The sequence below is a fragment of the Salmo trutta genome, chromosome 2, assembly GCF_901001165.1.
Source record: "Salmo trutta chromosome 2, fSalTru1.1, whole genome shotgun sequence".
NCBI classification, from domain to species: Eukaryota; Metazoa; Chordata; class Actinopteri; order Salmoniformes; family Salmonidae; genus Salmo; species Salmo trutta.
In genome coordinates this window covers 51,356,532-51,368,552 of record NC_042958.1, presented here as the reverse complement: position 1 = coordinate 51,368,552, position 12,021 = coordinate 51,356,532, and the positions used below count along the sequence as shown (strand labels likewise).

Sequence of the window (12,021 nt, the reverse complement as noted above, 5' to 3'; positions counted from 1 at the left end):
TGCTATATGGAATTTCCTTTCAAGGTAGCAATGACATGCTTATCCGAGTGTTGGAAGCTGTGGGCTAGTATTGTCTGTAGGCTAGATTAGACAGAGAGGAGAGGAGCTTACCACATGGTCTGGCGATGGTCTGAGAGATCCTGGCAGCGGTGTTAAGTACTTAAGAAAAAATACTTTTACTATTTATATTTATGAAAACTTTTACTTCACTACATTTGTTAAGAAAATAATGTACATATTCCCTGACACCCAAAAGTACTCGTTACATTTGGAATGCTTAGCAGGACAGGAAAATGGTCCAATTCACACACTTATCAAGAGAACATCCCTGGTCATCTCTACTGCCTCGGATCGGGCTGACTAACTAAACACAAATGCATCGTTTTTAAATGATGTCTGAGTGTAGGTGTGCCCCTGGCTACCCAGTTTTGCTTAATATAAGGAATTTGAATCGATTTATACTTTTACTTTTGATACCCAAGTATATTTTAGCAATTACATATACTTTTGATACTTAAGTATATTTACAACAAAATACTTTGACTTTTACTCAAGTAGTATTTTACTGGGTTACTTTCACTTGAGTAATTTTCTATTAAGGTATTTTTTCCGTCACTGGATCCTGGACTGAACATCATAAAACTAGACAAAACAGGAACAGCCAAAATCGAGAGCGCACACGCACACGCACACACACACAGTGTTCTAGATGTTTCTGACAGGTGCATCTGCCTCAAACCCCAAATGGGAGAATGACGCAGTAGGAAAAGGGAGCATATGGGGAAAGGTAAACCTTTATCTTCTCTTCCTTGGCATTTCTTCTTCTCCCTCGCACTCATTCTCAATCTTTCTCTTTTAGCCCACTCTCCTTCCATAGGAATGTCATATTGATGTTCTTGCTCCCACACTGTAGTCCAGCGGGTTGCCAGATCATACTCCTTCTCCCCCAACAGCTGCAGGGGCAGTATCCAGAACACAGGCCCAGAGCCAAGCCTGGGGCTCAATTACCTCATTACACCCAGAGAGGGTGCAGGAAGGGCAGGGAGAGAACAACCCACTGACAGCCCTGTCAAAGAAATATTTTATAGGTCTATATACCGTATGGGTGCTTGGGTGCAGTCTTTGAGAGAGAGAATGTACACCAGTTAAAATATGACACATGGCTGTAATTAACCGTGGAATGAGAGAGATACTATACGTTAGGGAGAGCCACAGTGTTCCAGTATAGTTCGCTCAGCAGATGCGTTTGCATGTTTGTGTGTGGGTAGGTAGGAGTGAGTGAGTGAGGTTAGGTTGCACAATCGATTTGCTTCAGATTGCCCATCATCTTGGAATCTCCTTTTTAAAATCTGTCTAGCTGTTTGAGTGGGAGAGAGCCAGAGAGATGAGGGGGAAGGGGAAACAAGTATGTCTAGCGTACTTTCTTTCTAAAGCATATGTATTCCAATAGTATCTGCAGTGTGTCTAAGATTAGTACACAGAAAGGAAGCTCTGAGGAAACTTTAGATGCTACAGAGAAAAAGTGACAAAGTTTGTTAGTTTTTTTAAACTACCAGTTTAATAATATGTTATCGTTTTCCAGTACAAAGAGTTATTTTTTTACCAGCTTTTAAAAAGTTAAACATTAACAACACTTTTTAATTATCTGATTCACACAGTTTATATTTGAAAAGAAACCAAAGCAGAGACAGATATGAGTAAAGCGGTTAAAAGTACAGGACTGGTCAGTTAGTACAAAGAGTAGATTAATATTCAGTACTACAGAGTTAATCATCCTTCTTTACATACAGAAGTTACAGAAGGTAAGCAACACTGAGATGAACTTGAAAAACAAGAATCTTCCAGAAAATGTGAAGCTTTTCAGTATATCAGGACTTTAAAAACACTCCGGACACTTTGTGAATGGCACATTGGTTGGAGGCAATATTAGCTCTTAAACTGAATGAAAAAAATATATTCATAGTAAGGTATACTGTTCTTATCTGAAAACATAATTTAATGTTATTTCTCACATAAAAAATATAATATAAAATTGTATTATAAAACAGATGTTACAGATGTTATACATGTACAGTAGTGTCCATGTTTTGTCTTGAAGGAGACGGTTTGTGTGGAGTAAAAACAACCACTTGGCAAGAGGCGAGTTAGGGGCTCAAATATGTAACACACACACACACACATCTAATAACACAACACTATACGATAGAGTGTGTTCTCAAAGGCAGAGACACGCACAGAAATACATAAACATCACTCCCCAAAATAAGATAACACACAACATTAATACTGTTCTGAGAAGGTTCTACTGCACTAACGGAAGGAACTGACCCTTTGGCACTTCACTCTAAACCCAGAAGACGTGTGGGTTTATGTTAAACCCCAACATTGAGATGGTTTCTGTAAAATTCACTGTGTCGAGAGATAGAAAAGATGGCGTCAGGTTATTCCTCTTTCATGGAGATTAGAAAGCCTTCATAAAAAGGCTGGTCTGTAACAGATCTATTTAAATAACTAAAAGGCACTTTGTTCTCCGCATTTCTATAATACTGTAACGTTGTGGTTGAGACTATACCTGGAGAGCTTAGATCTTACACATAGGCTCAGCTCACTGTAGAAAGGCAGGCATGGTGCAACAGTCTTAGAGAGGACATCGTGTGAAACTGGTGTGAGCTGGTAAACCCGATCTAAGTAACGTTTTGTGTGACAGTAACGTTTTGAGAACAGGGACAGTCAGACTAGTGGGCGTGGAGGGTCAGTGTGCTCGACAAGTATAATTATGATCACACATATGACTGTTATTATTTGGATGATTGAATTATTATAATTTTATAGCTCCACATTGACTCAGCGCAGGGCAAGGAATAGAGCCAGGTTATCTGACCAGTGCAGATTGGGGAGATTTGGTTGAAGGGGGTTGTGGTTGGGTGGTTTGGCTGTGGGGTTTCCTATAAAAGGGGCACATGGCTTGATAGTGTAGTGTTTGGGTGGGTGTGGCTGGTGACTGGGTCCTGATTGGGTCCTGAAGGGTCGTTACCATGGCCGCTGGTCTCTGGTTGGTTAGGCAGAGGTGACTCTGGGGGAGGGGCGTGGCTGCTGTCCAGAGCATGGCAACGAGCGAGGCACAGGCGGAGTCGGGTGGGTCATCAGTGGGCAGAGGTCAGGGGTTAGTTGCCGTGGCAGCTGGGGGGGGGGGGGGGGTTAGGAGACAGATGGACATACACAAAGAAATGAGAACATAAAAAAGACACAAAGAAAAAGATAGAAAGAGATTAGTGTCAGCTAGTGGTGTCAAGATGACCACATGAAAGATCTACTCCAGTCACACAAACACACACAACACCTTCATAAACACTACATTGACAGTTAAAAGTCAGTAGCCGCAGGTTGACATAAGGTCTGGCATCTGCATTAAGTGACACGATGTGAGATGCCAACCAGTGACTGCTGACATAGGCACTTATGAATGCTTATGTACTGCTAATGAAGGCATTGTAAAAGAGCCTTTGTAGAAGGTTTGAACACTGTTACAGTGAGGCTAGCTGCATTACAGACTGAGAAACCATGGAGAGAGCAGAGGGTATGGTTTCTTGTGAGGGTGTGACAGTGTCACTGACGTCTAAAGCTGCTCTGACTAACCCAGTGTTTCTCAACCCAGTCGACTTGTGTGGACCACAAGTGGTCTCACATAATCTAATCCTAATCATCAATGCCTCGATGGACTAGATCAGACATGTGAAACGACCACTAGGCCCTGGAGGTTGGGTTCTGCAGCGGTTAGCAGTAGTTATGGTGTAACGTTGTGGTGTAACGTTGTGGTGCAACGTTGTGGTGCAACGTTGTGGTGTAATGTTGTGGTGTAACGTTGTGGTGTAACGTTGTGGTGCAATGTTATGGTGTAACGTTGTGGTGTAACGTTGTGGTGTAACGTTGTGGTGTAACGTTGTGGTGTAACGTTATGGTGTCTTCACAGAAAAGACCAAATGCAATGAAGACCAATTAATTGATTAAAAATGATCTGGCGATGATTTCCAGACTGCTGTTAAGCATTAGAGAAGAAACGAGGCCTGCAGTTAACAGAGAGCCATGACATGTTAAGAAATGTGGTTTTTAGAAGGAATTAAGAACAGATATTTTTAACAGATATTTTCAAATTATAATAATTTGGTTTTCAGAGTATTATTATTATTTTTTTTTTTATCTCAATCTTTGGTTCTCTATGTACACCAGTTAAACTATAGCTGACACACAGCAAGGCAAGTCCTACTGTTACCAAAGTGACACCAAGAATACACCAACATCACTTTAACACACAAAGTCATACCGAAACAACCCTTGAACCATTTGCTTCATAAATATGAATTAGAGATTCAAGTCTGCAGTCTAAACTCTAAAGAAAACATCAATTTATTTTTGGAAAGCGCATGGGCAAAAAGGACAATAATCTAAAAAGAACAGGCAACGCATAATGAGATGACAACGGAATGTCTATCTAAATTCTCTCTCATGTAAACCCATCCCTACCCTGAAGGTCCAGTAATGCTTACTTTACACACACTATGGAAATCTCCTAATAGAGATTTCAGTAGTCTTTTAGAAGTATAGAGTCATATACTATACAGTATATAGGATCATATGGAGTACGGCTATGAGGTGGCTGTTTCAGCTTCAAGTACTGTATGTCTCTGATCCATGAGATCCACAAAACAATCATTATAAAACCACATCAATAAATAAAAGACTAGATTAAAAGGTAGAGTTTACTTTGACAAAATCAAATGAAAGGAATGGTGTAATTTAAGACAATATAAAAATAGATGACGACTTGTCTCTAAGGTTGAACAGTAGTGAAATAACCAGGAAAGAGAGAGAGAGAGGAAGAAAGCGAGGGACACACCTTCTCATTCAAGGGTTTTTCTTTATTTGTACTATTTTCTATATTGTATAATAATAGTGAAGACATCAAAACTATGAAATAACACATTTGGAATCATGTAGTAACCAAAAAAGTGTTAAACAAATTAAAATATATTTTATATTTGAGATTCTTCAAAGTAGCCACCATTTGCCTTGATGACAGCTTTGCATACTCTTGGCATTCTCTCAACCAGCTTCATGAGGTTAAAATTTGTGAATTTCTTTCCTTCTTAATGCGTTTGAGCAAGACCAAGTCCATATTATGGCAAGAACAGCTCAAATAAGCAAAGAGAAATAACAGTCCATCATGACTTTAAGACATGAAGGTCAGTCAATCCGGAAAATGTCAAGAACTTTGAACGTTTCCTCAAGTGCAGTCGCCAAAACCATCGAGAGCTATGATGAAACTGGCACTCATGAGGACTGCCAAAGGAAAGGAAGACCCAGAGTTACCTCTGCTGCAGAGCATAAGTTCATTAGCATTAACTGCACTTCAGATTGCAGATCAAATAAATGCTTCAGAGTTCAAGTAACAAACACATCTCAACATCAACTGTTCAGAGGAGACTGCGTGAATCAGGCCTTCACGATCACATTTCTGCAAAAGAAACCACTAATAAAGGACACCAAGAAGAAGAAGAGACTTCCTTGAGCCAAGAAACACAAGCAATGTACATTAGCCGGTGGAAATCTGTCCTTTGGTCTGATGAATCCAAATTTGAGAAATTTGGTTCCAACCGCTGTGTCTTTGTGAGATGCAGAGTAAGTGAGCGGATGATCTCTGCATGTGTGGTTCCCACCATGAAGCATGGAGGAGGTGGTGGTGTGATGGTGCTTTGCTGGTGATACTCTGTTATTTATTTAGAATTCAATGCACACTTAACCAGTATGGCTACCACAGCATTCACCATCCCATCTGGTTTGAGCTTAGTGGGACTATCATTTGTTTTTCAACAGGACAATGACCCCAAACACACCTCCATTCTGTGTAAGTGCTATTTGACCAAGAAGGAGAGTGATGGTCCTAACCCAACTGAGATGGTTTGGGATGAGTTGGACAGAGTGAGGGAAAAGCAGCCAACAAGTGCTCAGCATATATGGGAACTCCTTCAAGACTGTTGGAAAAGCATTCCTCATGAAGCAGGTTGAGAGAATTCCAAGAGTGTGCAAAGCTGTCATCAAGGCAAAGGGTGTCTATTTTGAAGAATCTCAAATATATTTTTATTTGTTTAACCTTTTTTCTAACTACATGATTCCATATGTGTTATTTCATAGTTTTGATGTCTTCACTATTATTCTACAATGTAGAAAATAGTACAAATAACGAAAAACCCTTGAATGAGTAGTTGTGTCCAAACTTTTGACTGGTTCTGTATGTATGTATGTATGTATGTATGTATGTATGTATGTATGTATGTATGTATGTATGTATGTATGTATGTATGTATGTATGTATGTATGTATGTATGTATGTATGTATGTATCTATCTATCTATCTATCTATCTATCTATCTATCTATCTATCTATCTATCTATCTATCTATATATATATACACACAGTTGAAGTCGGAAGTGTACATACACTTAGGTTAGAGTCATTAAAACTTGTTTTTCAACCACTTCACAAATTTCTTGTTAAACTATAGTTTTGGCAAGTTGGTTAGGACATCTACTTTGTGCATGAAACAAGTCATTTTTCCAACAATTGTTTACAGACAGATTATTTCACTTATAATTCACTGTATCACAATTCCAGTGGGTCAGAAGTTTACATACACTAAGTTGACTGTGCCTTTAAACAGCTCAGAAAGTTCCGTCATGGCTTTAGAAGCTTCTGATAGGCTAATTGACATCATTTGAGTCAATTGGAGGTGTACCTGTGGATTTATTTCAAGGCCTACCTTCAAACTCAGTGCCTATTTGCTTGGGAAAATCAAAAGAAATCAGCCAAGACCTCAGAAAAACAATTGTAGACCTCCACAAGTCTGGTTCATTCTTGGGAGCAATTTCCAAAAGCCCGAAGGTACCATGTTCATCTGTACAAACAATAGTAGGAAGGAGGAAGGAGACGCGTTCTGTCTCCTAGAGATGACTGTACTTTGGTGCGAAAAGTGCAAATCAATCCCAGAACAACAGCAAAGGACCCTGTGAAGATGCTGAAGAAAACAGGTACCAAAGTATTTATATCCAGAGTAAAACGAGTCCTATATAGACATAGGAAGAAAGGAAGGAAGAAGCCACTGCTCCAAAACCACCATAAAAAAGCCAGACTACGGTTTGCAACTGCACATGGGGACAAAGATCGTACTTTTTGGAGAAATGTCCTCTGGTCTGATGAAACAAAAATAGAACTGTTTGGCCATAATGACCATCGTTATGTTTGGAGGAAAAAGGAGGAGGCTTGCAAGCCGAAGAACACCATCCCAACCGTGAAGCACGGGGGTGGCAACATCATGTTGTGGGGGTGCTTTGCTGCAGAAGGGACTGCTGCACTTCACAAAATAGATGGCATCATGAGGATGGAAAATTATGTGGATATATTGAAGCAACATCTCAAGACATCAGTCAGGAAGTTAAAGCTTGTCCGCAAAGGGGTCTTCAAAGGGGTCTTCCAAATGGACAATGACCCCAAGCATATTTCTAAAGTTGTGGCAAAATGGCTTAAGGACAACAAAGTCAAGGTATTGGAGTGGCCATCATAAAGCCCTGACCTCAATCCTATTGAAAAGTTATGGGCAGAACTGAAAAAGTGTGTGCGAGCAAGGAAGCCTAAAAACCTGACTCAGTTACACCAGCTCTGTCAGGAGGAATGGGCCAAAATTCACCCAACTTATTGTGGGAAGCTTGTGGAAGGCTACCTGAAATGTTTGACCCAAGTTAAACAATTTAAAGGCAATGTTACTAAATACTAATTGAGTGTATGTAAACTGAGAATGTGATGAAAGAAATAAAAGTTGAAATAAATCATTCTCTCTACTATTATTCTGAGATTTCACATTCTTAAAATAAAGTGGTGATCCTACCTAACCTAAGACTGGGAATTTTTACTAGGATTAAATGTCAGGAATTGTGAAAAACGGAGTTTAAATGTATTTGGCTAAGGTGTATGTAAACTTCCGACTTCAACTGTATGTATGTATGTATGTATGTATGTATGTATGTATGTATGTATGTATGTATGTATGTATGTATGTATGTATATATATATATATATATATAGAGGAGAGGGCAAGAGAGGGGAGAGCGAGAGGAGAGGAAAGAGAGGAGAGGAGAGAAATAGTGGAGAGGAGAGAGAGAGGAGAGACAGTGAGAGAGAGTGAGAAACATAGTATGTGAAGAGAGCTCTCAGAACTCTAAAGAGAGTCACAAGGTCACAGTCAGATGGAGGAACGGTCCATTCTATTAGCAGGGGACAACAGACTGTTGTTAGACATTTACACACAGCCCACTGTTTGACTTTCCCCTCACATTCTGGTCTCATTCCTCTCTTAGCAGGCGGCACACATAGGTCAACTGACGGACACACACACACACTGTCGCGGAAAAACAATCAAAACCACTCACGAATGCGTATTCCCACTCACACAGTCTGGTGATCTAACTGACCTCTGTCGGTGTTCACTACTCTTTGGTAAGGATGGGCTCTCATATTGTGGCGTTGCACCTGAGCCGTCATCGCTCCTGCTCACCGCACAACCACATCACCAAAACACAGGAGGTTAACAATGACATCATCAAACAGTGACAGAATCATTAAGAAGACAGACAAGAGGCCCATTTCAGATAAGCCTTTCCAGTGTGTGTGTGTGTGTGTGTGTGAGAGAGGTCCATGTGTAGGAGAGAGTTCATCTCTCAGCCTTTGGTTTGGAAAGCCATACCTGGAGACAGAGGGAGAAATAGAACCATGTCACAACACAACAACACAACCCTCATGCCCAAATCAACTTGATCTGTGTGTGTGTGTGTGTGTGTGTGTGTGTGTGTGTGTGTGTGTGTGTGTGTGTGTGTGTGTGTGTGTGTGTGTGTGAGAGCTGAACAGAGGGAAACCTAACTGGGAACACCTAAGTGAGGAACTTAATGTTCTCATCACAGTGGAAGACTCACACAACAGAGCTCAGATCAAACTACAAAGAGCTACCGCAGAGGTCAAGAAACTACTCGTACCAGCTGTGAGTACCAGGAGTTTCATGCTATAATTGTTTGTCTGTCTGTATCAGTGTATCTGTGTATCTGTGTTTACCTAGTACACCAGTAGTGTCCATGGGGTATTCTAGTATAGATGGAGTTAGGGTGTAGGGGGAATATTCGTAGGGAGCGTAGAAGAACCCTCCTGATTCAGGTGATTGCTGCATCAGTGCTGCGTGCTGATTGGCTCCTTGCATGAGGGCCTGCTGACTCTGGATCTGACGAATCAGGTGAGGCATGAGGTTGGGCTGTTGACCAGGGGCGGGGCTTCGCATAGCCTGCTGCATGACAGGGGAGGGGCTGGAGATGAGCCGAGGCTGCTGAGAGGAGGCTAGGGAGAAGGCCATAGTGGCTACAAACACACACACCCCCACAGACACAAACACACATAGAGAGAGAGAGAGAGAGAGAGACCAAAGAGACAATCCATTACTAGATGGAAAAGACAACACCTGCCTCAAAAAGTCAGTTTCAGGACAGGCGCTTCCTGATGATGTCATCCTTACGTTGCTTGATGTTGGCGTCTCTGTAGGTTCCGTTGAGAATGGCGAGCTCCATTAGCTGCATCTTTTTTAGACCGTCCTCTCCATCAGCCTACACACACACACACACACACACACACACACACACACACACACACACACACACACACACACACACAACTGTCAAGTTGGTTGAAGGTTGGATTATGTTACTCTCTGGCCAACAGATTATGAGGGATGTACAGCTAGGTCAGGTTAAACTAACAGATATAGTAGAAGTTGGAAGTTACCATACACCTTAGCCAAATACATTTAAACTCCGTTTTTCACAATTCCTGACATTTAATCCTAGTAAAGATTCCATGTCTTAGGTCAGTTAGGATCACCACTTTATTTTAAGAATGTGAAATGTCAGAGTAATAGTAGAGAGAATGATTTATTTCAGCTTTTATTTCTTTCATCACATACCCAGTCGGTCAGAAGTTTACATACACTCAATTAGATTTTAGTAGCATTGCCTTTAAATTGTTAACCTGGGTCAAATATTACGGGGAGCCTTCCACAAGCTTCCCACAATAAATTGGGTGAATTTTGGCCTATTCCTCCTGACAGAGCTGGTGTAACTGAGTCAGGTTTGTAGGCCTCCTTGCTTGCACACGCTTTCTCAGTTCTGCCCACACATTTTCGATGGGATTGAGGTCAGGGCTTTGTGATGGCCACTCCAATACCTTGACTTTGTTGTCCTTAAGCCATTTTGCCACAACTTTGGAAATATGCTTGGGGTCATTGTCCATTTGGAAGACCCATTTGCGACCAAGCTTTAACTTCTTGACTGATGTCTTGAGATGTTGCTTCAATATATCCACATAATTTTCCATCCTCATGATGCCATCTATTTTGTGAAGTGCACCAGTCCCTCCTGCAGCAAAGCAACCCCACAGCATGATGCTGCCACCCCCATGCTTCACGGTTGGGATGGTGTTCTTCGGCTTGCAAGCCTCACCCTTTTTCCTCCAAAAAGTAGGATATTTGTCCCCATGTGCAGTTGCAAACCGTAGTCTGGCTTTTTTATGGCGGTTTTGGAGTAGTGACTTCTTTCTTGCTGAGTGGCCTTTCAGGTTATGTCGATATAGGACTCATTTTACTGTGGATATACATACTTTTGTACCTGTTTTTTGTACCCGTTTCCTCCAGCATCTTCACAAGGTCCTTTGCTGTTGTTCTGGGATTGATTTGCACTTTTCGCACCAAAGTACGTTCATCTCTAGGAGACAGAACGCGTCGCCTTTCTGAGTGGTATGACGTCTGCGTGGTCCCATGGTGTTTATACTTGCGTACTATTGTTTGTACAGATGAACGTGGTACCTTCAGGCGTTTGGAAATTGCTCCCAAGGATGAACCAGACTTGTGGAGGTCTACAATTGTTTTTCTGAGGTCTTGGCTGATTTCTTTTGATTTTCCCATGATGTCAAGCAAAGAGGCACTGAGTGTGAAGGCAGGCCTTGAAATACATCCACAAGTAAACCTCCAATTGACTCAAATTATGTCAATTAGCCTATCAGAAGCTTCTAAAGCCATGACATTTTCTAGAATTTTCCAAGCTGTTTAAAGGCACAGTAAACTTAGTGTATGTAAACTTCTGACCCATTGGAATTGTGATACAGTGAATTATAAGTTAAATAATCTGTCTGTAAACAATTGTTGAAAAAAATACTTGTTTCATGCACAAAGTAGATGTCCTAACCGACTTGCTAAACTAAAAAGTTTGTTAACAAGAAATTTGTGAAGTGGTTGAAAAACGAGTTTTAATGACTCCAACCTAGGTGTATGTAAACTTCCGACTTCAACTGTATCATTAACACACTCTGATTTTCTGGGTTAAGTTAAATGCCCAAAATGTGATTTTCCTGTGTTTTATATTTATTTCCACACTACGAGGTTGGAATAATACTGTTAAATTATGAAAATTATGATAATGCCTTTTTAGTGTTAGAGCTGTTTGAAAAGACCACCTGAAATTTCAGCCTGTTTTGGTGGGATGGAGTTTTGACCTTCCATGACCTTCCATGTAGTAAATTAGTTAATAGACCAAAAAAGTTTCAAACTTCTCCGCCAATAACAGCTAGTTTTAAGTTTCCCCTGCAAAACTCTTGTTTGAGAAAAGACTCTTTCCTAAGAAACTATTTTTGTAAATGTTTTACAATTTTAAAACAATCACATTAAGGTACTTAATTGTTACCCAGAAATAATTGGATATTGAGATAAAAAAAAAAACGGCTGCATTGGACCTTTAACATGTATCATTATAACCTCTCTGGTGTTGATACTGCACCCTGATTGGACATTTTAAGAGACAGGGGCGGGACAGAATAAGTTGACAGGGGGCATTAGTTATATTACTGTAAATCAATGCAGTGTGATTTGAGAGTTCGTTTGAGGG

General features: G+C 40.6%; 1 protein-coding gene across 4 annotated transcripts in view; it reads right to left on the bottom strand.

Annotated features, from left to right (window-relative positions):
• Positions 1 to 610: 610 nt before the first annotated feature.
• The window catches only part of LOC115156663 (protein quaking-B), a 42,018-nt gene continuing 30,607 nt past the window's right edge, over positions 611 to 12,021 (bottom strand). The window contains exons 5-8 of one of the 4 annotated variants that reach the window (XR_003868303.1): positions 9,606 to 9,693; positions 9,155 to 9,451; positions 8,521 to 8,792; positions 611 to 3,180 (exon numbers count right to left, since the gene is read on the bottom strand). Coding sequence is in view for 3 of the 4 variants with exons in the window: in XM_029704199.1 (XP_029560059.1) it covers positions 8,495 to 8,595; positions 9,155 to 9,451; positions 9,606 to 9,693 (486 nt within the window). In the remaining variant the exon portion in view is untranslated. Of the gene's footprint in view, positions 3,181 to 8,383; positions 8,793 to 9,154; positions 9,452 to 9,605; positions 9,694 to 12,021 lie in introns of those variants that run through there. The other 3 variants (XM_029704208.1, XM_029704199.1, XM_029704220.1) reach the window with 3 other exon arrangements.